This window comes from Sceloporus undulatus, chromosome 1 (assembly GCF_019175285.1).
Source record: "Sceloporus undulatus isolate JIND9_A2432 ecotype Alabama chromosome 1, SceUnd_v1.1, whole genome shotgun sequence".
In the NCBI taxonomy this organism is placed as follows: domain Eukaryota; kingdom Metazoa; phylum Chordata; class Lepidosauria; order Squamata; family Phrynosomatidae; genus Sceloporus; species Sceloporus undulatus.
The window spans coordinates 172,378,229-172,405,943 of record NC_056522.1 but is presented as its reverse complement, the minus strand read 5'-3'; the positions used below and the strand labels follow the sequence as shown (position 1 = coordinate 172,405,943).

Here is a 27,715-nt window from a genome sequence, read left to right as displayed (position 1 = left end):
CAAAGCACAGAATGAACTCAGGCTTGCTAGAGAGGTTAAGAACAATAAAAAGGGCTTTTTGGCTTATGTCCATAGCAAAGGAAGAAGGAGGAAATGGTAGGGCCACTGTGTGGCAAAGATGGCAAAATGCTAACAGAAGACAGAGAAAAGGCAGAATTACGCAACACCTTCTTTGCCTCAGTCTTCTCAGAAAAGGCAAAGGGTGCTCAACCTGAGGATAATAGAGCAGAAGACAGAATAAGGGAAATCCAGCACAGAATAAGTAAACAGATAGTAACGGAATACCTGGTTAACCTAAATGAATTCAAGTCTCCAGGACCAGATGAAGTAAACCCAGGGTATTAAAAGAATTGGCAAATACAATCTCAGAACCAGTGCTATTCAATATATTTATTAATGACTTGGATGACAGTATTGAGTGCATAGTTATCAAATTTGCAGATGACACCAAATTAGGAGGAATAGCTAATACTCCAGAGGACAGGATCAAAATTCAAAATGACCTGAACAGACTAGAAAGCTGGGCCAAAGCTAACAAAATGAAATTCAACACAGAGAAATGTAAGGTACTGCACTTAGGGCGAAAAAAATGAAATGCACAGATATAGGATGGGGGACACCTGGCTGAATAAGACTACATGTGAAAGGCACCTATGAGTCCAAGTAGACTACAAGTTGAACATGAGTCAACAATGCAATACGGCAGCTAAAAAGGCCAATGCAATTTTAGGCTGCCCCAATAAAAATATGGTCTCTAGATCAAGGGAAGTAATAGTGCCACTCTCTTCTGCATTGGCCAGGCCCCACCTGGAATACTGTTTCCAATTCTGGGTACCACAATTAAAAAAGGACATTGAGAAACTGGAGCATGTCCAAAGAAGGGTGACTAAAATGGTGAAGGGTCTGGAAACCATGCCCTATGAGGAACAACTTAGGGAGCTGGGGATGTTTAGCCTGGAGAAGAGAAGGTTAAGAGGTGATATGATAACCCTGTTCAGTAACCCTGAGGCAGGGAACAGTCTATTATCCCCTCTGTTTATTATTATTATTATTATTATTATTATTATTATTATTATTATTTCATACTGAGGAAGGTGCAAACTTGTTTTCTGCTGCTCCAGAGAACAGGACCCGGAGCAATGGATGCAAGCTACAGGAAAAGAGATTCCAGTTCAACATTAGGAGGAACTTCCTGACAGTAAGGGCTGTTCGACAGTGTGTAGTTGAATCTCCTTCCCTGGAGGTCTTTAAACAGAGGCTGGATGGCCATCTGTCACGGATGCTTTGATTGTGAGTTCCTGCATGGCAGGGAGTTGGACTGGATGGTCCTTTGGTCTCTTCCAACTCTATGATTCTATGATTCTATAAATTATATCTCTCATAAACCCACTAACTGTATCATTTAAAAACCTTCCTGTATTATCAGTACTTCCCAATTTGTAAACAACCTTTGTGTCTTTATGTGGAATTCCGTAGACTGGCAAACCTAAGCAGTACTATCAGAGGTAATTCTGTTTTCGAACTCTGGGGAACAGAAATATATATTGCGGCAGAATCCATCCCTCACATGAACCCCTCCAGCTCTATAACAAAGTACATGCAATGAAATATGGGGGAGCATAGTACATACCAAAAGGAGATAAAGGTTTTACATTAAAATCTGTTTGCTTTGCTTGTTGTAGGAAGGCACACAGCTACAGTTATAATATCTAGAGTACAATCTCATTCTTTTCGTGAACAAACTTGATTGCACTGTTTACTGCAGACACACTTCTGCAGCGCAACACTAAAACTCTGTGTTTCTTCAGTGTTTCCCCATGTCAAGGTTACTAAAACAGAACTTCCAGCTAGACTAAGAATGATGAGAGAAGGGGTGCTGCTGGCAAACATAAAAATAATTTTTAAAAAGGAGTTGCTTTGTCAGCTGAAGTATCCTATTTTTCATGGATTGCAGAAACCAGGTTTGGTGAAAACCCAACAAGTGGACTCTCAGGACATTATCATACCAGGCACACAGGGTAGGGCATAGGGCAGGAAGGAAGGGTTAAGGAGGAAGACATGAAAGAGTATGAGGACTGTCCGTAGCAAAAATGTTTCAGTCACGCTACTGCAGAGACATGAGATAGTGAATGCTCCCAAACCTGTATGCTTCTGTTTTCTTTTACTAACACAACTGCAGAAAAACAAGTCTCAAGTGACAGTGTCCTCAGTCTAGTGCTGGAGGGCAAAATCTCTTGGGGCAGGCAAAGGGAAGAGGTAGAGAATCCAGTCTTAGGCAGATTCTCACCAATGTGAAATTTGTACACATCCCTTTCAAAGATGTTTCCTAGACATAATGATGACCTAATAAATTGATTGTTTATTGTCATTGTAAATGGTGTAAAAAAAATCAATTGATAAGTTTTTCTGATATCATTAACCCATTTTTTCTTGTTTTGACTATTGCTTTATATTTTGTTTTATCTTAATGTTAATTTAATTTAATCTCTGTCCTTCCTCTAAACAGTTTTTTAATTGAAATATAATTTTACTTCTAAATAAATATGCAATGTAAAATTGCATTGTAAAGCTCCCAGTTTCATATCATTATGTTATTACTGCAATAAGGAATAAGTAGACCACATTCAAGTGTATTAAAAGAACAGGCAAATGTAATATCGGAGCCATTGACAATAATCTTTGAGAACTCCTGGAGAACAGGAGAAGTCCAAGCAGATTGGAGGAGGGCAAACATTGTCCCCATCTTCAAAAAGGGGGGGGAAAAGGATCCCAACAATTATCGTCCAGTTAGTCTGATATCTATACCAGTAAAGATTCTAGAGCAGATCATTAAAAAGAGAGTCTGTGAACATCTAGAAAGCAATGCCATAATCACAAAAAGTCAACGTGGATTTCAGAGAAACATGTCATGCCAGACAAATCTGATCTCTTTCTTTGATAAAATTACCAACTTCATAGATGAAGGGAATGCTGTGGATATAGTACATCTTGATTTCAGTAAGGCCTTTGACAAGGTTCCCCATGACATTCTTGTAAACATGTTGATAATATGTGGGCTAGACAAAGTAACTGTTAAGTGGATTTGTAATTGGTTGACTGGCCAAACTCAAAGGGTAATTAACATTGGCTCCTTTTCATCCCGGAAAGAAGTGACCAGTGGGATCCCACAGGGCTCTTTCCTGGGCTCATTGCTATTCAACATCTTTATCAATGACTTGGATGACAGAATTGGGGAAATACCTATCATGACACCAAATTAGGAGGAGTAGCATATACTCCAGTGGACAGCATCAAAATTCAAAATGCCCTCAGTAGATTAGAAAGCTGGGCCAAAGCTAACAAAATGAAATTCAACATGGAGAAATGTAAGGTACTGCACTTAGAGCAGGAAAATGAAATGCACAGATATAGGATGGGGGACACGTGGCTGAAAGAGACTATGTGTGAAAGGGATCTAGGAGTCCAAGAAGTCCACAAGTTGAACATGGGTCAACAGTGCAATGTGGCAGCTAAAAAGGCCAATGCAATTTTAGGCTGCCTCAATAAAAGTATAGGTCAAGGGAAGTAATAGTGCCCCACCTGGAATATTATGTCCAGTTCTGGGCACCACAATTTTAAAAGGATGTGGAGAAACTGGAGCATGTCCAAAGGAAAGCAACTAAAATGGTGAAAGGTCTGGAAGCCATGCCCTACGAAGAACGATTTAGGGAGCTGGGGATGTTTAGCCTGGAGAAGAGAAGGTTAAGAGGTGATATGATAGCCCAGTTTAAATATTTGAAGGGATGTCATATTGAGGAGGGAGAAAGTTTGTTTTCTGCTGCTCCAGGACTAGGACCTGGAACAATGGATGCAAACTACAGGAAGAGAGATTCCACCTTAGCATTAGGAGGAACTTCCTGACAGTAAGGGCTGTTCGACAGTGGAACACACTCCCTCGGAGTGTAGTGGAGTCTCCCTCCTTGGAGGTCTTTAAACAGAGGCTGGATGGCCATCTGTTGGGGATGCTTTGATTTGGATTTCCTCCATGGCAGGGGGTTGGACTGGATGGCCCTTGCGGTCACTTTCAACTCTATGATTCTATTCTATGATTCTAAATTAGTCTCAGAGGGACTAAGACCTGCAGGACCAAATCTAGATTGTAATAAGTGTTTTAATTGTTGCTGTTGCTGGAGGTAAATTAAATTGATCTTACAAACTTGAGAAGGGGGCTTACAGTGGTGTACAGTGTTCTCTCACCACCTAATAGGCTGTACAATAGTTTCTGTTGTGAAAGTGTGACTTGCCCAAGTGAATGATGTAAGTGCGGATTTAAAACAGGATTTCCACAATAAACATTCTGACTTTCATTTAATGTGTAGTCTGGATACAAATTGAACAATCAAATGAACTCTTGATGGCCAGTCATATCCTGAGCCAATTTTCAAATAAATCCAAAATTGGGTATTCTGTGTTCACACCTACAATGATTCCTTACTACAATAATGCATTTAGAATGGGAGGAAATGACCATACCCATGCAAAAGAAGTATGGTTACCCTCCAAAATGCAGAAGTACTTCAGAGCTCTCTGGAAAAAGGCAAATGTGAACCATCCACAAAATTATGTCTGTAAACCTGCAAGGAGCCAAATGCCATGCATGGGAGTGCTCAAGAAACTATGACGTGTGCACAAAATGAACCGTGACTGCTGCTACCTTTGCCCACTGATTGATGCTTTGCTTTTTACAGCTCTCTTCCATCCAGAAGATTTATACCACAACACACACAAATGAACCAGATGAAATATGCAATGAGGGAAAAGGGGAAACTGTATATAAATATTCACAGTCTCAGGCAAACAACCTGAGATTTACTTTTCCTTAAAAAAAAAAAAACAGACTACCTTCCTTGATCATTTCCAGATTCATAGCATTTGATATTGAATGAGACCTATTCCAGTTTACTGGTATGCAAAGAATAACAATGCTGGAATAGAAATTTACGGTACAAAATTAAAGCAATTTTATTCATTAGTCAGCCTGATCTAAAGACCACACCTTTCTAAAAGATGCGATAATATGACCAAATAATACCCATATACTTTCCTTTAAACTGTCATGTTCATAAATACAGCTCTTGTTACAGGGATCAGCACCTGTGACAAACTTGCCACAAGCTTTAGGATGACCAGTCTCTTTAGTCTCAAAATGGAGCACTGGAGGGCAAGTTCAGCTTCATAATGAAACTGGCACAAATACAACAGACAGCACTGCATTTAAGAGGCTCCTGATTGCAAGATTTCTTTGCCAGTTAACATCAGTGGTGTTGATCATGGGTGAGAAAACCCATCACACAATAGCCTTACTCACACATTCTGTCATTGATGTTTGTTTTCCTGGGAAATTGTAAGCTGATAGTGGGATATATATCCTGGGGATGCTGATCCCCATTGTGAGAGCATCTTCTAGAATGGGTCTCCATAATGCAGCATGTGATAGTTAGGTATCAGGTTAGCTAATCAGTTTGGCAATAAAAGCGCCTTTACACACAAGGGCTGGCCTATACAATCCAGTATGCATGTAGAGCAGGGTTCAAACAGCCTCTGTATGCTGGTTGCTGCATAGATGAGTACTGGCACATAGACAATGGGGAAAAAAACATTCTGCACAGCTACAAGTGCAGAGGATGCACATCTGCAACATACCTGCAGCATACATGTATATTCACATACAGCAAAGAAAGGATAATCTATGAAGCAACCTGTAGAGGCTATGCATGAGAAGCTACACTGTGTAACTGGCTCCAAATAATGAAAAAGGGAGACAAAATGCTAAAAACTTTAAATGTGAACTGGTGTCCAGGATATTTTACAGAACAGAAGGTAAATTTTTTAAATCAGGGATTTTAATTCCCTCAAGTATTGACTTAAATGAGAGATTACAATATTGTTTTATAAACATATAAATACATTACTTTAAATACAATTGACATTTTCTTTAAATTTTAATTGAAATAACTATGCCCACAGATCGAAAATAGCTCAGATATGTTTTGTCATTTCTCTTTACAGAAAAAAAAGTCTATTTATATGATGGATGGTTGTAGCCTTGATATTGTGTTACACCAAGGCTGCAGTCCTAACCACAGTCACTAGTGACTAAGTTGTTTCTGAGGTACTATTGTTATTTTTAATTTTATAAAAACTAAAGAGGAAAGTATCACATATTTGATTGTATCTGCTGTGCAAGGTTGACACTTTTAGGATATTATCGCATGCTGCTGCAAGGTTAAAACTTTTAGGAGATATTGTTTCTGCTACAAGTATTATGTCATCTTTATATCTTTTGTTGTTAATGTTCCTTCCGAGATAGATGCGGGTTGTAATCATCACTGACGGATCTTATCACATGGTCCCATGCCCTGGGAGTAGGTAGCATGTATCTAACCCAGGTTTCTCCAGGAGCTTTTCAAGAATGGGAAAAATCCATTCTTGAAAAGCTGTAGGAGAAGCCTGGATTGGATACAAACTGCCTACTGCCCAGCCAAGGGGCAGTGCACTAAGATCCGTTGGTGATTATTACAACCCGCATGTATCCTTGTGCAGATTTGGTGTGTGATAATCTCCTAAATTGATCATTTTAGGTCATATACTTTCAAACCTTGGAACCTGAGATCAATTATTAGATATCCTTCCAAAGTATTCAAATACTGTATGTATTTCTTTGTTTTGCCTGTGTGTGTTTGTAATTCTGTAGCATTTAGCTGTGTCCAGCTCTCTGTAGTTGCTATTAAGATTGAAAAACTGGTCTGCTCTGTTCTGACTTCAGTCTGTAGCAAAGCACCAGTGATCAGCACTGATACAACCAACTCAGACCATAAGGTGGTGTAGGTGGAATCAGCATGGCGTGATTAAAACATGCAGCCACTGAAAGTTCAAGTAACCATGTGAATGAGCCCTCACTAAAGGTCATGTAGCCAATGCCTCCTTCCAGGCAGCTTTATTTTCACACTCCCTCATGGAAAAAGCAAAAAAGCTCTTTTCACTGGTTTCCCCCCTGTGATTCACTAGACGTTGCTGCCCTTTTTCCCCAACAATGTTCTGGAATTTATTTTCACTCTTGAAGGCAAGCAGTACTGAAAAAACTCAAAACAAAAATGTAAACAGGATACAAGAATATATTTTCATTTCAAATATTTTTTGAAAAGAGCTCCTGGTTCTTATTATTCTTGTTTCCATGTAGGTAATAACCCTAGGTGGAATTAGCAAAGAACTAAAATCTGCTAATGAGATACTCAATACTTGGAACACAATTCATAGATTTTTAGATCCAAAAGGATATAATGGTACCATATCAATTTCTTTAATTTCTTTAATTTCTTTAATTGCTACTATGAAATTGAGGGGGAGGGGAGTTTACACAAAAGTGGATGATCCCCTCCTGCTACCATTTACCCAAGGTTGGTCACCATCACATCTAGTTCAATCTGTTTCTTTAGCAAGTCCCAGTGACCTGATTCATGTCAACAGATCAGGAGAGAGCACCTTGGGAGTTCATGACATGGTTGGGGCACATACAGCAGGCCAATGCTCATATACAAGTACCCTCCATGTGAACCACTGCCCCTGAACAGCAGCTGTCCATCTTCATCACCATGACTGACACAACCTCAATTGCTCTGTCAAATTGCTGTAACTGTACCTTGTGGCAACCTCCAAAAGGAAAGCTCCCACATGGAACTATCACAGCCAACTAAAAAAAGCACATTTCCATATGATTACAGCCAAAAGACAAATGCGGCTGAGGCTCCCAAACCTCTGCCTGCTCCTAAAGCCTTTAGTGATACTCACTGATTTATTAGTGACACTCATTCATTATAGACAGAGAAAGCAGCTTGTTGTCCAAACCTTGGACAGGCACATGTTCACAATCCAAGCTTGGTTATTTTATTTTATTATCTATTTAAAGAAGCTGTGTTCAGTAAATAGGGTACTTTATCTGCCTCTTCTGTGAAATCTTTACACCACATGCCAAGTACTAATGCAACAAAGGGGGAAAATCAAGCCCTAAATATAAAGCCACAGCAATTTATAAATGAAAGATGATCATTACAACATTCCAAATTAAGCTGCTGAGTGTTTACACAGAGTGTGCAGTGTAATTTAAATGATCAAAGAGCAACAGGAGATACTTTGAAAAACAGGCATCCAAAAGGAACTTCAGATTTTTTTTCATTTAACTAGGCTACAGCCAGGAGGAAATGAGATATCTCCTTGGCTATGGTGCCCCCTTGAGTTCTAATAAGCAGTTAACAGATTTTCTTTTTGATTTCAGGTTTGAATTTCATACTTTTCAATGCTTTTTTATGGGAGGGGGGAAGTAAGTCTATTTTACAAACAGAAAAAGAATGTGTGTGTTTTTTAATCCATTTTACCATGGATAGGTTAGCTCATGCAATTTCTGTGCCCCATAATCACCATATTTAGCACATGGGAGCTGAGTACTGTATGTTTAGCCTTGAGAAGAGAGGTTAAGTGGTGATATCCCATGTCTATTCCCCAAGGTGTAGACAGTAAAGATATTATTGGCCTGGAACAGATGGTTTGGAAGGAGCAGCCAGACGCTGTTCATGCCACAATTAGTCCAGAACAATGGCGACTGTGTGGCCCACTCCCGAATCAAGCTGCCACTGAAGTCCCAAACTGGTGCCACCAGGAGATCGGGGTTTGATCTGCTCCTTTTTGATCTGGTCCAAAGCACTAGAGTGGCTTTCAGCCACTTTCGGGGCATGCATTATTTGAACATCATGGCCAAAAGCAGTCGGAAGCTGCCTTATTTGGCCTATGCATTTTGGGCCATTGTTAAAATACTGCAGTCTCTGTATTTCACTGAGCACTAACCACCTAATATCATTCTAAGAACCTTAGATTTCTGATTGATTCATCAAGCTGTGGCACTTACTCCACATGCTTACATTACTTATTTTATTATATTACTTATTATTTTGGCGTGTTGACTGCAAACCTCTATGCAACTTGAAATCTGAGCAGAAAGAAGAGACCTGAACAGAAAAACACAAAGCTAATAGAAATTTAAAAAGTAGAGTAGTATTGTAGCAGACACAGTATCAATGCTTTTTTACATTCAAAATAATTGTACATTGTGACCAATGGGTGCACATGCCCTACACTGCTGTTGTGCTGTGTAAGATACATATCTCTGCTGCCTTTATATGCAGCCATAGCAAATCCCTCCATAAAGCAAACAGGATCTGCCATCTTTAGAGTACTTATGCCTGGACCCCAGCTCAAAGGGCAGCAGGTCCAACCTGAAGTATAAAGAAATCTTTTCAAGTTAGAATGCTGACAATTCTGAGTGCTTTCCACCACTACATATATGTAGTAGCAGAATTTTAATGAGTTACACTTCTATGAGGAATAATGTTTTCAGAGTCACAGGAGTATGGCTGAGCTGCCAACTTGCCTCAACCTTCCGAATGTCCTTCTCAGCATTCATTTTGCTTCATTCTTTTTGTTCTTGAAATCAGGGTGAACGATAGTAAAAAAAAAGTTTCCTCCCCCCCCCTGCCCCCATGGATGTCTGTTTGGCACTGGTTCACCTCTCCTGGCCTTCCGCTCTCTCTGCTTCCTTTTTACCAGAATCAGAACCAAGACTGACCAAGTCCTCATGTGACTTGCGACTGCCAGACACTGAATCAGTATGTGGGGGAATCTTCATTTCTCTCTTCTGTTCTGCTCAGAACATAACATGAATTAAGCCAATCATGCCTGGACAATGTTTTGAGAAGATGATGCATTTGTCCTTAAACTGCCTACTTTGGAAAAATGAGTCTGAAAATCAAATCCATTCATGGAGGTAAAGGAAGTAACTTTTATCTTAAAAAGCATTCCTAAGATCCTGGCCATTTTAATTCACAGGGTACGTAAACTTGCTAGCCAAGAAAAACTTATCAGAAACCCTATACTATTCTTCTCTATTTCTGTCACAGGGTATGCTACGGCAGCAAATTGCACCTGACACAATTCTTCCTCCAATGCAACCTTTAAAGGTATATCTTCCCTCTTCAGGTCTAACTAAGCCTGTCAACAATCTACACACTACAATTTTTTTGGGAGGCTGATACCTCTGATACACTGTTACTTCATGAAACAGCACAAACAGAACATTGTAAACAATAACAAAAACAACAAAAACAGGCATTGTAGATCCTCTTCACTTACTTTCCTTAACATGCACCAAAGACAACAGAGTTAAGTTAAAGTAATGTAAGCATGTGGGGAATTATGTCCTACAAATGTTTTGACAGTATCATACTTTACTATATATAGCACACAGCGAAGTCTCACCTTACTGGCCTAACCACAAGATTTGATGTAACAACATGAGGGGGAACAGATTTAATCAGATGGAAATTAACGATTAATGTTCTTTTATTTCTAGGCACTTGATCTGAATGCAAGCCAGACCAGTGGATTCCTCTGGTCAGACGGCTGGAAATTCCACTATAGGAAATCATGCTGGTGGTCTCCCAGTTTAGTTTCAAGTAAAAAGCAGCATACTGGAGCATGTTAATGAATGCGGCCACCCACACTGGCTAGCATTAAATATTCATTTCAGCAACAAATTTTTAAAAACACCCTCCAACAAAATCAAAGGGCTCATTCTCTAAGCCAAGGTAAGTACAATTTTAGGAAGGATTAGTCAGCTGAAAACAGCTAGTTACTATCCACTACCCACTTTGGCAGCAAATAAACAGCCATAAAAATGTCTAATGCATCCAAAGTATTTCATCTACTCAATATACTCATTTATCTAAAGATCAGATAAATAGCTGTCTTATTTCCATTACAATGTAGTCATCAAAAATCAGTGTGATTCTTTGCCTTTGCCTTACATTTGGGAACAGGCATACCAAATATCAGATGACAATGAAGTTCTGGTTAACAAGATGTTTTACTTTTAAATAATGGGTGGAAGATTCTTTGGCCAAGGTCTCATGTCTACCCCCAAAGTGGATTGACCATCCCTTCTATACCTATTTTCTTTGTGGTTGACAGCTGGCATGTCAGACATCATGCTTGGGGATGCTAGATTTGTCCCAGCAGCCTCCAGTTAATGATACAGATTATAAATCCTTCTTGATGATGTTGTTGCTGTTGTTGTGTTCCTTAAAATTGTTTCCAACTCATGGAGACCCTAAGGCCATGATGGCGAACCTATGGCACACGTGCCACGGGTGGCATGCAATGCCATTTCATCAGGCATGGGACAAGGAGGAACGGGTCAGCGCGTACCCATTCCTCCTCCTCCTTGCCTGTTCCTGGCCTCCAGCTGTCTCATCAAACAAAGTGGCAAGTCTTTCTTAGTGATTTTAGAAAAAGGTTTTGGAGTGAGGTTCTATCTATCTTGAAAGGACATTCTCTGATAGAAGAGATCTTGCTTTAAGAGGAGGGGAGATCCATACTTTATGCCAGCTCAATTAGAAATTTAACTCTAGCTATGAGCCTAATCACATGTCTTTTGTTGATCTGATTTTTCCAGCTAGAAAAAAGATGGTGCCTTTACAACTGTCTTCCATAGGAAGAGAGCTGAAGTGCTACATTTGTCCTACATTTTGTCCCTGGTAATAGTGGACAATTGGTTTATAAGACCAGCAGTTTTCTGCTAATAGTTATTGGGCTCAGCGGTTATTGACACATATAGTGTCCAGAATGTTTATTTCCTCTGTTGTTTCTCCCTCCCTTCACTCTCCCACTGAAGGTTTTCACTGCTGGAATGGAGTGTTAAACTGGGATTTAGCCCAGCTTCTCAATAAACTCTGCTCTCTTGTTGGGTGAGAAATTGGGTTTTCAAAAATTCATGCAACTGTTTTTCTCTCTCCTAAGCTTCAAACAGGGTTGTGGATGTGGGAAGTAAAAATATGGAAGGGATTTTCCACCTTCATTCCAGTAAAGGTTTCAGTGTAGTACTGTAACATAAATGTGTACACCCAGGTAGAAATAACTTAAGAATAATACATGTCTCCTTTTTAATGTAAACATAAATATTTGTACATGTATTTTATTTTATTTTATTTTTACTGTAAAGGCAAAATAGCTCTTCTTCACAGAGTTTCATACCTCGGGTTGCACTCCATGCTAAGATAGCACAGGGTGGGAGAACATGTCCTCAGCAAAGGCTCTTATTAAAATGATTTGGGTGATTCTGAGGGTAGAAAGAATCAAGTTGGATGTAATTGAACTGGCATGAAATAATAAATATGCACACTTTCTTTAAACACAGCTTGCCACATCCTGAAAATCTGGAACCAATTCCTTCTCTTTCAAGATGTTTAAAAGTTGTGGAACTTAGATATGGCAGAAATGTGTTTGCTTTCTGGGCTTACAGCCCTAGCCAGCCTGCTCCAAACCTTTCAACTTCCATATTTCAAGGCAGCCAGACTAGTCAAGCCAATGGGAGAAAGAGACAGAAAATATAAACATATTTTATATTGCCATAAAATATGTCTTGCGGATTTTATAAAATATGTTTCAAGATTTCAAGTGGGCAAAAGACATTTTGCCACTGCTTGTTATCCCATAAGGATGTTACCCGTATAGAACAGGGAAGAACAAAGGGAGGGGATGAGTAACCAGTCTTTGCTGTACAATGTCTTGCTTCCAGGAGAATCTGTAACTGTAGCCGGTGACTGACACACACTGTCTCTGGAAAATAAACTTTCTGCTGCTCTTTAAAGCAGGGGGTGGGCAAAGTGTGGCCCAGGGAATGCATGCAACCACACAGGATGGTTTTCTGTAGCCCCCCATAGAGGTCCAATCTCTCTTTTTTTTTTTTAATTTTGCATGTGGAGGGGATTTCTACTATGTTTAGAGGCCAGTCAAACAAAACTGTTGTTAGTTTTTTGTAGGTTTTTCAGGCTATGTGGCCATGTTCTAGAAGAGTTTCTTCCTAATGTTTCACCAGCATCTGTGGCTGGCATCTTCAGAGAATGCATGCCCTCTTTGGGGTAGTTGGTAGCCCCCCAAAATATCATTTTCTGAGGAATGGGGATGTGAGGGTTTCAGCCTTCCCAGGTCCCTGGTGGAGGAATTCTGGGATATCCTTGCAAAGGGAAGCCTTGCTTTCTGTGTCCACTCTGCTTTGGTAAGAGCTTAATATTTTAAAGTGGGGCAATTTCTTTTGGCCACTGAGAGGAGGAGGAGCTAGAAATTCTACAAAATTGCTGGTGAATTTTTCTTTTGACGTTCATTTTTATTTTTTATAGTCTAGGAGGGTTTGGAGTACACAGGAGAAGGTCACCTTGGCACAGTGCTGGAGGACATCTCCTTCAATTTTACACTTTTCTGTTCACTGCTCCCTTAAGGGGCTTGTGGGGACTTGTTCAGAGGAAGTGAGACAGAGACTTGCCTTTGGAACTAGCTGGTAGCCAGGAGCTCTGTACATAACTATAGTCCCAGTTGATTGAGCTTGCTAACAGAGTTTGGGGACAAAGGCCAAGCCAGCAGGGGTTCTTTACACTGGTATTTAGCAGGGGAAGCCCACAGTCTTGTTTCAGTGCCTCCTTAAGACTTCTCAATATGGACACTGAAGGACCTGTTGCAGTCACCTGCAACACTTGTAAAATGTTTGTGTTCTTGCCTAGGGATATGGGGAACTTCACCTGCACCAAGTGCAAGTTGGTAGCCCTCTTAGAAGAGAAAGTATATACACTTCAGCATCTTAGAAAGCAAGCGGTTTTCCTGACCAGAACAGACCAGATGGTCTTGGATGGTAAACACACAGAGGAGGTTGCTGAGGAGGAGGAGGTCACTTCACATACTACAGAAGTAGATGGTTGGAGGAAAGTCAAACACAGAACTATGAAAACCAGGGAACCTTCTGGGAAATTGCAGCTACAGAATCAATTTGAATCTTTGTCTGTTATCAGAGATGATGAGGAAGAGCAGCAGGGACAGACTTCAGGGACAGAGCAGGGGACCCTGGGAGTTCCACCAAAGGGAACAGTCACTGCTAAGCCTCGGAGGAGGCATGTGGTGGTCATGGGGGACTCCTTGCTGAGAGGCACTGAACCAGTGGTTTGCAGGCCTGACAAGATGTCTCAGGAGGTGTATTGTCTCCCTGGGGCAAGAGAGGCTGACAAGACTTGTCAAGCCCACTGACCATTATCCCTTTCTTTTGGTTCATGTGGGAACCAATGATACTGCAAGGCACAGCCTTCAGAATATCAGAAGGGACTATGAGGCTCTGGGTAGGAAGTTGAAAGAGATGGATCCACAGGTTGTCATCTCATCTCTTCTCCCAGTCGAAGGGCATGGTCCAGGAAGGAAGAGGAAAATAACAGAGGTGAATAACTGGCTCTGCAGATGGTGCCGCCAAGAACAATTTGGATTTTTGGATCATGGTCTTAGGTTCCATGAGGAGGGACTTCTGGCAAGGGATGGGTTGCATCGCACACCAGTTGGCAGAAACGTTTTTTTCCAATAGTCTCAAAAATCTGATCAGGAGGGCTTTAAACTGAATTCTGTGGGGGAGGGAGACAATATTCTGGAAGGCAAAAGGGCTGGAGAAAATAATCAAACTGTCATAGAGGAAACAAGACAAACAGTGCAAGGACCAAAAAGTGGGAGGCAAAAAACATGCACAGGCAGCAAGTAAAGGGGACCCATGGTCTTCAATGTCTCTACACTAATGCACAGAGCATGGTAAATAAGCAAGATGAACTTGAACTCCTGTACAACAAAGCAAATATGATATAATAGGCATCACTGAAACCTGGTAGGATGAGTCTCATGATTGAAATGTAGAAATAGAGGGATATAACCTTTTAAAGGGAAACAGGCCAAACAGGAAAGGAGGAGCAATAGCCTTATATGTCAGAGACATTTACACCAGTGAAGAGATCCAGGACATCAATCCTGGAAGCCAGATGGAGAGCATCTGGATAAAAATTAAAGGGGAGGGAAACAACAAGGATGTTATTGTGGGAGTCTACTACAGACCCCCAAGTCAGATGGAGGAATTGGATGATGCCTTTCTAGAACAGATGACCACACACTCAGAAAGGAGAGATGTAGTAGTGATGGGTGACTTCAACTATCCTGATATTTGCTGGAAGGCAAACTCAGCCAAATCCTCAAGGTCTAGCAAATTCCTCACTTGCCTTGGAGATAACTTCATTGTCCAAAAGGTGGAAGAGGCAACAAGGGGGTCAGCTATTTTGGATCTGATCCTAACCAACAGGGATGACCTAGTTAAAGGAGTGGGATCCTTAGGTGGAAGTGACCATGTTCTCCTGGAGTTTGCTATACAATGGAAAGGAGAAGCCAGGCAGAGTCAGACACGCATTCTAGACGTTAGGAGAGCTGGTTTTAGTAAACTTAGAGAAACACTGGGGTTGATCCCATGGTCAGGAATACTAAAAGAGAAGGGAGTTCAAGAAGGATGGGAGTTTCTCAAAGGGGAGATACTGAAGGCACAAATTCAAACAGTTTCAGTGAGGAAGAAAAATGTGAGGTGTCTCAAGAAACCAGGATGGATGACTAAGGAACTTTCAACTGAGCTAAGTTTTAAACAGAACTTGTCTAAGAAATGGGGAAATCACCAAAGGGGAATTCAAACAAATAGCTAGCCTGTGTATGGGTAAAGTCAGAAAAGCTAAAGCACAGAATGAACTCAGGCTTGCTGGAGAGGTTAAGAACAACAAAGAGGGCTTTTCTTGGTATGTCCGCAACAAAAGGAAGAAGAAGGAAACGGTAGGGCCACTCCGTGGAGAAGACGGCAAAATGCTAACAGAAGACAGAGAAAAGGCAGAATTACTCAACACCTTCTTTGCCTCAGTCTTCTCAGAAAAGGAAAAGGGTACTCAACCTGAGGATAATGGAGCAGAGGATAGAATTGGGGAATTTCAGCACAGAATAAGTAAAGAGATAGTACACGAATACCTTGTTAATCTAAATGAATATAAATCTCCAGGACCAGACGAACTACATCCAAGGGTATTAAAAGAACTGTCAAATGTAATATCGAAGCCATTGGCAATAATCTTTGAGAACCCCTGAAGAACAGGAGAAGTCCCAGCAGACTGGAGGAGGGCAAACGTTGTCCCCTCTTCAAAAAGGGGGGGAAAGAAGATCCCAACAATTATCATCCAGTTAGTCTGGCATCTATACCAGGAAAGTTTCTGGAGCAGATCATTAAACAGAGAATCTGTGAACATCTAAAAAGCAATGTCATAATCACAAAAAGTCAACACGCATTTCAGAGAAAGAAGTAATACCAGACAAATCTAATCTCTTTTTTTGATAGAATTTCCAACTTGGTAGATGAAGGGAATGCTGTGGATATAGTATAATTACCTTGTTAATAAAACCCATTACAGTCAGTTCTCCATATCTATAGATTCCTTATCCATGGATTTATAAAATCATAGAATCATAGAGTTTGAAGAGACCACAAGAGCCATCCAGTCCAACCCTCTGCCTCAATCAAAGCATCCCCAACAGATGGGCATCCAGCCTATGTTTAAAAAGTCCAAAGAAGGAGACACCACTACTCTCCAAGGGAGTTTGTTCCACTGACGAACAGCTCTTACTTTCAGGAAGTTACTCCTAAAGTTAAGGTGGAATCTCTTTTCCTGTAGTTTGCATCCATTGTTGTGGGTCCTATTCTCTGGAGCAGCAGAAAACAAGCTTGCTCCCTCCTCAATGTGACATCCCTTTCGAATACTTAAATGGCAGCCAGGCAGAGGATCCACTTGCACAACCGCCAAGGTGCATTCTTCACACTCCTGAAGGACAGCCAGCGTGTCTTGAGGCAGCAGTGCTCTCTCACCCTTTGTGTACATTTTATAGGTACAAAAGAGGATGTTTGAGAAGTCCCCCACCCTTTGTCCCCCAAAGCTGTCCCATTTTTACTGAAGGGCCAGATCCACATGGCAAGCTTGACATTCACCATGTCCCGATTTAGTCCTGGGCAGAATAGGATGCCAACTCCAATGCCTCCACCTCCACTACTGCCACTGCCACCCCATCCTGAGCCTCGACTCCCCATCCCATCGCCATCTGTCACCTGCTTTGCCCAGAGACCCATCAAGCAGGGAAAGTGCAGCCCAGTACTCCTGAGAGAGGAAAAGGCCCACTCACTCACCTGCCCTCCTCCCTGAGAAGACAAAAAAAAACTGGGGAGGGGCACCTTCATCTGCTGGTCTTTTCACCTGGCTTTTCTTACTTCCACCACCACCCCTCCCTTCCTGTGCACTTTACTTCTGACATTGGTGCTGGAGCTTAGGGAATTAAAGGGAAAGACTTGACACCTGTTTGGTTAACCCCATAGCTTTCAACTGTTGGCTTTGAGAGAACAACAGCAATCCCACAAAATATATACACAAACACACATTGAGTCAACAATGCAAATATATTCAAAATGTGTTATTCAAATTGCCATTGCAAATGAATTTGAAATGCATGATTTACACTGCTACTGATGTGGGACGGTGTGGATCTTTAAGGAAAACGCTGGGGAAAAAACCCATATCAATTACTTCGGGGTAAATGGGGTTTTTGGCAGCCCGACCCCTCAAATCTAATCAGCTGCATTCAGGATGCATGCGAACAACAGAGATTCATCCCAAATTAATCTTGGATTATTTTCATCATGTGAATAATCCCCCTATCTTTATAATGAGGGGCAGTCTGAACTTTGTGATGTTTACTCACAATTAATACCCGTGATGTGGTTTACTTTGGAGTATAAGAGAGTATTAGCTACAAACACTCTTATAGTTTACAGGAATTTAAACAACCCTAAAGGAACTAAGGGAAGGAAACTAAAATGGGAAATGGAGGAATCACATTGTAAAGATAAGCACAATGTGACTGATTTTTCCCCTGCAAAGTGGATAAGATTTCATTTTTCTGTATACACTCCAGAGTCACAAAGGAAGAAGGTAACATGGTGATCAGTGAGATCACCATGTTTTAAACATAACGGATCTTGATTTTTTTATGGAAGCAAAGTTAACAGCAGCACCCCCTCGCCCCTCCACATTTTCTGATCCTGTCCGAATAGCTGTTTATATAACATATGTAACCAAACACATCAAATTTTCATTTGACATTCCCATCCCATCACTTCATTTGCAAATGATGTAAAATTAAAATTCTTACACGTTGGTCAAGCAGGTGCCACATTTCACAGTTCATAAAAGAGTTGATCAGCATCAAGAAAACAATATCCCATATGTTTAACCAACAATGTCGTTGCATCCCTACCAGCGAACTTACTTGCATTGTCCTGCTGTTTTGTGTTTTTGATAAATGCAGAGAATTTAGAGAAGATATCTATGCCTGCAGTGTTGGATTCACGGTGCTTGGCAGCAAGCTTAGGATACCTAGAAAAAAGTGAAAGATAGTGGGTGTTTTTTAAAAAATTCCTCCATGAAACATTATACAGACAAACACACCAACTCAAATCTATAATGGAAATGAGCATAGGATTTGCATCTTTGTAAGTGGTTATGTACAATAAATAGAAAGGAGTAGTTTTGCAACAACCTTATTCACTTAGGGACTGCTGTTATGTTACAACCTATGGGCATCCATTGTGAAATAGTACCAGGGGACTGTGCCAATACCGCAATGTGCAATAGGCACAGATTCACATTGGGGCACTCCAGATGCTCATGTGGTGACCAACTAGGAAGTCCTGTAGTGCAAGAGTGCCTAATGAGCATCAGAAATGCCTGATGTGCATCTGAAGTGCCTGGTGCACATTACAAATATCGAGTGAGTCTGAGATGTGCCTGATGTATATCAGAAGTGCCAAATGTGCATTATAAGTGGTCAGTGAGCCTGAAAAGTATCTAACGTGTATCAGGAGTGCCCAATGTGCATCAGAAATCCCTGATACACATCAGAACACTCTGCTTGCAATTCACTAACAGAGTTTCATCATATTTCTGCAAGATAGCTATAGATTGTTAAAGTTACGAACTGTAGCCTTTAATACAGAATTTCAGCCATCTTTATTTTGTTCACTACAAGTGCTATTTACAATGTACAATCACTTTCTATATATCAGCCAGTGATATTAAAACTTCGACTTATCTCAGCTTCATGAGCGTACCATGAAGAGCTAAGAATATTTTTAAATGACAGTGATTTTTTTTAATGTTAATGGCATCAGAGGTTAATGTGGCAAAGAACCAAGGAACAGCAACTTTAATCAGAACAAGCAAGATATTTTCAAAAGATGTGAATGAGTTTGGCAGTATTTTGCTTTTCTCCATTATAAATGGTAGCCAAGGGCCTTCATTCCCTATGGAGAATAACAAATGAAGTTATAATCACATTTTGTAGTATAAAGAAGTGAGAATAGAGAGGAGTTCCATGATATGTACTCTAAAAGAGACATGAGATGAAAAGTAACATGAAGAGCTGGAATGCAACAGATCAGTACCTGATGCTAAAAAGTTCACTGTTATTCTTTGAAACATTCCTGCTGTTTTGTATGGACTGAAGATTAAAGTCTCAAAAGATTTGTCAAATTGCAACGTCTGCCTTTAGTAGTGATCACTGCCAATGAATACAACTTCATTATCTTTGATGCATGACGGCAGACATGTTCCAGTTCCTGGCACGCCACAGTATGCTAGGCTCACTTTGGTAGAACACATTGGGCAGGGCCATGTGTTTACATGTGCCAGGGTTTGATCTATGGTGTTAGATACTTTAGTTAAGAAGTTCTGTTTCTGGGGGGGGGGGGGGGGGCTAGAACTGACTGGATGACACAATTTGATATCATGCCAAGTGGTTCATGCACATGGGTTGAAATTCTTAAGCTGGAGGTTTACAAAAACAGGAGGCCACATAGCCAGGGCTTCTGGTCACTATGTAATCCTAATACAGAATAGGTATTAGAATATCATTTTCTTTTCCCCCCCATTGTATACATTTTGCTTAGTGTATCATAACCTTATGAAAATCTTCTAACAATTATTACTTTGGAGGTGAAAGGGTTTCTTCCAAAAATTCCTCAATTTTGTTGACATCTGTCTTCACGTCTCCATTAAAAGTTAGGAATGGTGGATGGGCTCCAGGAGCTAAATTATGTAAATCAGCTGGCTTTCTGTGGAAAAATAAGAAAAATGCATAGTACCACTACTCATATAAGTCATTATTGGACGTACACCATTTTCTAATACTTAGAAAATCAGTACTTCACTCTTTTCATTGCGTGTATATTTTTGCTGTATTGTGTTAATGAGACCAGTCTGGCTGTATCCACACTGTAGAATAATCCACTTTGACACCACTTTAACTGTCATGGCTCATTGCTATGGAATCCTGAAAATTGTAGTTTGGTGGGGCACCAGTTCCCATAATTCCATAGCATTGAACCATGGCAGTTAAAGCTGTGTCAAACAAAAGAAACCCACAAAAAACTATGGATTATTTCTGCAGAGCAGATGCAGCCCCTGATAAGTAAACTCAGATTTTCCTGTCAATATATGAAAAACAAGATTAGAGCCATGGTATCTTATCAAATAATTAAATCAAGAAGCTTTACCTTTTCAGGTCAACTGTAGTAACATTAAATACAACTCCTTTAAGCCAAAGTATCATGAAAAGACGTTGTGAGAAAGGACAGTTCCCAATGCTTTCTCCATCTACACCAGCCTAAAGGAAAGAAGAAAGTGGTGTGAGAATTATCCAACTTGGCTCAAGAAAACAACTGAGTGCCATTTAACACTGAATATCAAGCTAACAAGTTCTCTTAGTTTTTGTTTAATTCTATCAAATCTCTTCTTTCCAACTCCCATTATAACAGAGATAATACTACAATACACTTCCAGCTAATAAGTTTCAAACTGAATATTTCAGCACAACGGCCTTTATCACACACTGATATTTGGAGCTCAGATCAGGGGTGACTGCGGGTTGAACAATGCGAATTGACATTCAAAGTGCTACCGCCCAGTCAGTCTGTCATTAATATCAGGAAAGATTTTAGAGGAGATCATTAAAAAGAGTGTATGTAAGCACTTAGAAAGAAATGCCATAATCACTAAAAGTCAACATGGATTTCTCAAAAAAAAGTCGTGCCAGATTAATCTTAATTTTTTTTTTTAAGAGCCACAATCTTGGTATATGAAGGCAATGCTGTGGATGTAGCATATCTTGATTTCAGTGACCTGGCAGCGGATTTCAGTAAGGCTAGTAAAATGTGGGCTAGACGATGCAACTGTTAGGTATATTTATAATTGATTGACCAGCTGAATGCAAAGGATGCTCACCAATGGCTCTTCCTCATCCTGGAGAGAAGTGACCTGTGAGGATGTCAGTGCATTCTCTCCTGGTACCAGTGCTGTTCAACATCTTTTTCAATGACTTGGATGAAGGAATAAAGGGCATGCTTAAGAAATTTCCAGATGACAGCCAAATTAAGAGGGTAGCTAATACTGCAGAGAACAGGATCAAAATTCAAAGTGACCTTAATAGATTAGAAAGCTAGGCCAAAACTAACAAAATGAATTGCAACAGGGAGAAATGTAAGTTATTACACCTAGGCAGAAAAATGAAATGCACAGATGTAGGATGGGGGACACCTGGCTTAACAACAGTACATGTGAAAAGAATCTAGGAATCCTAGTAAACCACAAATTGAACATGAGTCAACAGTGTGATGCAGCAGCTAAAAAGCCAGTGGGATTCTAGTCTTTATCAATAGAATAAAGTGCCCAGATTGAAGGAAGTAACGGCACCACTCTATTCTGCTTTGCCAACATGGTGTAGTGCTTTGATTGTTGGACTGTGACTCTGGAGACCAGGGTTCAAATCCCAACTTGCCCCTGTGAATTTACCTTGGCCATGTAAACATACGCTCTCAGCCTCAGAGGATGGCAATGGCAAACTCCCTCTGCGAAAAAAAAATTGCCAAGAAAACTCTGTGATAGAGTTGCCTTAGGGACACCATAAGTCAGAAATGACTTGGAGGCACAAAACAACAATTATGCTTTGGTCAGGCCTCACTTGGAGTACTGTGTGCAGTTCTGAGCACACAAAAAATGATGTTAACAAGTTGGTGTTCATGCAGAGGAGGGCAACTAAAATGGCAAAAGCTCTTGAAACCATGCCCTAGGAGGAGCGACCTAGGGAGCTGGGTATATTTAGCCTTGAAACTAAAAGGTAAAGAGATGATATGATATCCTTGTTTAAATATTTCAAAGTATGTCATATTGAAGATGGAACAAGTTTGTTTTCTGCAGTTCTAGAGAAAAGGATCTGGAACAATTGATTCAAACTTACAGGAAAAGAGATTCTATCTCAACATTAGGAAGAACTTCCTGACAGTAAGAGCTGTTTGACCGTAGAATACGCTGCTTTGGAGTGTGGTGGAGTTTAACTTGTGGCCTTCTTTGGAAGTTTTTAAACAGATGCTAGGTGACCATCTGTCAGGGGTGTTTTGATTGTGTATTCCTACATGGGCCAGTTCTGTTCTGCCTCTGATAAATAGGCACACAGTCTTAGTTTAGCCTCTTGGTCTTTTTGTAACAAAATTGCCACAACATTCTCATCCAAGATGACAACTTGAACAAAAGGTACCATGGAATTGGGATGTTTCAAACAGGGCTCAATGTTAAACAATGCTTTGAATCCATAGATATAACTGTGTTAGTCTGTAGAATCAGTATACAGAGAGCTCTTGTAGCACCTTTGAGACTAACTGAAAGAAAGACGTTGGCAGCATGAGCTTTCATAGACTTCAGCCTACTTCCTCAGATGCATTTGGTGGAGTGAAAAGCCTGGAATAGATCTATATATGCAATTAGTGTGTGAGAATGACAATTCAAATTCAAAATCCTTTGTGTATGAAAATGAAGAGGCAAGTCCAATTTTAATGATGGTCAATGGTTGTTGATAAACAAAGGCAGACGATACTAGCCTGTACATGAGAACACTAGATAAGTGTGTGAAACAGAGAGTGATGTGGTGAAGAGGTCCAGGGTGCCCCCATGAGGATGGGAGTTAGAAGCCAGGGACACTATAAAAAAGAATATAAACAGACATTTACTGTAGTGAAAAAGAAAGAGAAGAAACCCTGGATGACAGATAAAATGCTACAAGCTGTAAAAGAAAGAAATAAACCAAAAGGGAAACAGGAACAAACTCAGAACCATGAATGCTGCATTTCAATGACTGGTACAAAATATATAGACAAATACTGCAACGATTAATGCAGAGAGATAGAGGGCAACAAAAAAAGGGGAAATGAGAGACCTATTCCACAAGATCCAAGAAATCAAAGGGGAATTCAAACCAGGATTGTGATATACTATGACTATAAAAACAACATAATTCAAGACCAGGAGGGAATAAAAAGATGCTGGATGCACAGAAGAGCTATATAAAAGAGATAACAAAATGAAGGACACATGGATTGAAGAGGTGGAAGCTACAATAAGAGAAATGGGGAAAAATAAATCACCAGGAACAGATGATATACCAATTGAAGATAATGATACCTTTGCTTTCTAATGGTTCAGTGCACACAAACTTTGTTTCATGCACAAAATTATTTAAAATATTGTATAAAATTACCTCCAGGCTATGTGTATAAGGTGTGTATGAAACATAATACAGTTATCTCAAATGTTCTTAAAATCCCAAATCCAAAACAGTTCTGGTCCCAAGCATTTCAGATAAAGGAGACTCAAACATTATCCCCTGGTCTGGGGGCAGAATTGGCTCAAATTCCATCAAACCACAATGAATTTACATGCACCTGCACCATACACGGGTACGCCATACATGGCTTTCCACTTACGCTGAAGCCAAGTCACAGGAAAAACAATGGCGCAAGCACCACACCACAGTGCAGGCACACACACCACTGTTTTCAATGGTGTTTGAGCATACATGGTTTTCTCTCACATGGGGGGGTCTGGAATGTATGTATGTATGTATTTAATTAATTATTTATTTATTTTTCTGCCACTTTCTCCCAGAAAGGGACCCAAAGCGACTCACAAGATAAAACATTTTAAAAACTTTACAATAAGAATTTAAAAACAATTAAAATTATTTCAGTAAAAGACTGAAGAAATTAGTTTCCTAAATGCAGCCAGTTCAGCACACACATGTTAATTGCCATGCCGTAAAAAAAAGAGAGTGTGGTGCTGAGAGTGGTGTGGACTGAGATAATGTGGGGGGAGCATTGGAGGGAGGAAACTTGGCTATCCCCATAGAGCAGTGATGGCGAACCTATGGCACGTGTGCCAGAGGTGGCACTCAGAGCCCTCTCTGTGGCCACACGCACCATCATCCCAACACAGAGTTCACTAGAGTTTGTCACTAAAAAGCCAGAGGGGTGTGGCACTTTGCGATAAATAAGTGGGTTATGGGTTGTAGTTTGGGCACTCGATCTCTAAAAGGTTCACCATCACTGCCATAGAGTATGCAGACTCCCTATTCCAACAGTATGCTACTCCAAGCTATATTCAATTTTTAAAGTAGCTACTCTAAGAAACTAAGATCCAAAACACACTGCAGAAATAATCCAGTTTGACACCACTTTACCTGCCATGTCTCAGTACTACTATAGTCTTTTATGGCTCCAGAGCTCTCTGACAGAGAAGGCTAAATGTCTCACAAAACTACAATTCCTAGAATTCCCAGCATTGAGCCAGGGCATTTAAAGTAGGGTCAAATTATTTCTGCAGTATGAATGCAGCCTAAGAAGGAAAAGTTGTTTATTTACATACTAAATTTGCCTTTGTGAAAAGTAATAAACAAGCATTGTTGTCTGATGGTAAAAAGTGCACGGGTAATGAAAGCCATATCTCTCCTTGTAAAGTGATCTATATACATCTGGAATGTATGTGTCTGAAATCTCTAGACCTGGGACAATGATTTGGTTATGTGTATATCCTAGGACAGGCTGAGGAACCGCAGCCAAATTTCCATACCTTTAAGCACAATATTGGGCTAACAAAAATTAATGGCAGACAAGTGCTGAAAGTCATCCCTGAAAATGTAATGCGAGATGATCATGAATTATTTATTGAAATTCCACAAGATAACTAGTACTATTGGAAACCTGGTGAATCAGAAACTGTTACAAATATTAAGAGCACCTCATTTATGATAAAACAAAGATTTAATCTAGCACCGTAGTCCTGTACATTTCCTCAGAATTAAGCTCTGGTGATTTCACTGGGATTTACAATACTTCTAAGTAGCTATCCAATATCCTGCCTCAGAACAGATGAAATAACACATTGGCACAGGTCCCATTATCCTGCAGCTACTGCACCACAAACCTCCAACTGAAAATACACATCAGTAAGCCCTGCTCCAATCTTATCACTGCTCATTAGAGGTGCCAGAAAAATCCAGAGAGAATCTTTTTGTCATTGGATCTTCAGTGTCTCAACAAACTGAACAGAATGTGTGGCCAGACTGATAGAATCTCCAGTTGTCAAAATGTACACAGAAATTTACATAAAGGCTTCTGCAAAAGGTTATGGTACTTTTGACATCTCCATGCCTTCTGTCAGTCTCACATCCACTACTGTTCTACTTCTGAATTAACTACTAATCCCCCTGTGTTCTCTGCTCCCTCCCCTTCACACTTTCTCTCTCTTATGAGTTTATCACACAGGACGAATTCCATGCAGAAACTAAATTTAATCGGTTTTTCAGATGACATTCAGAGTTAACACAAAAAGAAAGCTGAAAAAGCCTGCCTTTGTGGGATGTTTTTCAGACAATGTTTGCGTGAAAGAGAAATGATTCAAAAATAACCTGAACACAAAGTTGTCAAATCCAGCTCCTTTTTACTTTTGCTAAATTCTGAAAGTACAAAGGTGCACTCCGTTTTCACACCTACGCATCTGACAAACAACACCCAGATTTTAAAATCCCATTTCTGAATGGGATTTTAACAATTTGCCTCCATGTGATAAACTCCTTAGGTCCAAAACACACTGCAGAAATAATCCAATTTGAGATCGCTTTAATGCTAGGGAATCCTCAGAATTATAGTTTATTGTGGCACCGGAGTTCTCTGACAGGGAGGGCTAAATGCCTCACAAAACTACAGTTCCCAGAATTCTCTAGCATTGAGCCAGGGCAGTTAAAGTGGTCTCAAACTGGATTATTTCTGCAGCGTGTTTTGGACTTTAGTGTCTGTTCTTTATTGTCTCAAACGCTGATCCGCCATGCTTCTGTTTCCCTTTCAATGTGCTCCTCTAATCAAGTACCACCAGATGGGCACATTACTGACAAATGCTTAGTTATTGATGTTCCCATAACCCTGCAATCTTTTTTGTAAAATCTGGTTTCAGCTCTGAATATATCTCACTCTTCTAACCTGAACACCACTCCATTCATGTTTACTACAGAGGGAATTTTCAATAGCATTTTCTTCACTACTGTGTTAAATTGCATTGAGACTTATTAGCTAAGACTGTGAAATAATCCTTTATTTGCATTCCTTCACAACAAGATTACATCAAACAGTACATACAAGCATCTTGCCGGGGGGGTGGGTGGTGGGGGGGGGGGGGTCCTCATAAAGTCCATGAAAACACGGCCAACAGGACTACCCAGCAAATGGTCCATACCTGCAGGATGGAATATACATATCCCCACTGGTGGAGCAAGAGCAGCGAACTCCAGACAAACAGTCAAGGGAAGGAAATCAATAAACACACAAATGAATACATCAGAGCTTTATCTTGCAAACTATCACTGCTGCAATAGGCTCCCCTCACCCAGCCCCCCTATATATGTAAACATGGCAAACTTGTTCAGGCAGTCTAAAACCAGAATAAAGAAATAAACAAGTATGGGAGTTTACTAGTGTAATCTTTCCCCTTTTGTTGTAGTTGCTTTTTGTTTTTGTTCTCCTCTTGGCCAGGGAGTAAAGTAGAGCCTCTTCTATCCATGCAGGCTATCATACAAATCCTAATTTTCCAGGTTTCTGAATTGAACAAGCCTCTACAATAGAAGTACGCAACTGTAGAAGGCTAGATGACCATATTAGCCCCCAGGAGACCTTGTAGGGCCACACCTGCTGCAGCAAAAAATAAAAATAAAAAAATAAAAAACTGTTTTGGCCCTTAAACAACTTTAGTGGGTATGGGGTATTTGGATCATATGTTGGGTATCAGAAAAGGCCCAGGAAGCTCACAAAATGTTGTGGGAATGTACCACATACCCCCTAGTGGAGACTTTGAAATATTTGGGGGCAAAAACTGTGCTTTGACATTTTTTTTTTTTGCAAAAATTCTTTTTGATCCTTGGGGGAGGGGGGATCAAAATGTGTTGGAAGTGTCCTCCACATACACAGAGTGCATTAGTGGCTATTCTGGAGTAAGGTACATTTACAAAATAAATATTTTGACCCCTGGGGAAGGCTGCATTTTGTTCACCCTGCTCTGTTCTACAAAAAAAAATATTCTTCACATTCACGGTCTAATGGTGCCGCCATCTTGACATAAGCGACGCACAGCATATAGACGTTGCTGCGTGTCGCTCACATCACAAGTGCACCCGGCAACTCAAAAAGAACCCAGTTTTTCCTGGTTCTTTTTGGGGCGGAGAAACGCTGGGCAGTTTGGCTGCTGCTGTGTCCCTCCAGAGGGAAACAGGCCGCCACCAAGCCGCCCTTTGGAGGCAGTCTGTCCTGGGCCTATAATTAGGTTTCCAGGCTCAT

At 40.4% G+C, this 27,715-nt stretch overlaps 1 protein-coding gene across 3 annotated transcripts in view; it reads right to left on the bottom strand.

Moving 5' to 3' along the window:
• The window catches only part of CLIC5 (chloride intracellular channel 5), an 87,178-nt gene that overhangs the window by 15,883 nt on the left and 43,580 nt on the right, over positions 1 to 27,715 (bottom strand). For 2 of the 3 annotated variants that reach the window (XM_042467319.1, XM_042467339.1), the window contains exons 2-4: positions 20,564 to 20,673; positions 19,997 to 20,122; positions 18,280 to 18,386 (exon numbers count right to left, since the gene is read on the bottom strand). In XM_042467319.1, coding sequence (XP_042323253.1) covers positions 18,280 to 18,386; positions 19,997 to 20,122; positions 20,564 to 20,673 — 343 coding nt within the window. The remainder of the gene's footprint in view (positions 1 to 18,279; positions 18,387 to 19,996; positions 20,123 to 20,563; positions 20,674 to 27,715) is intronic. The other variant, XM_042467331.1, reaches the window with a different exon arrangement.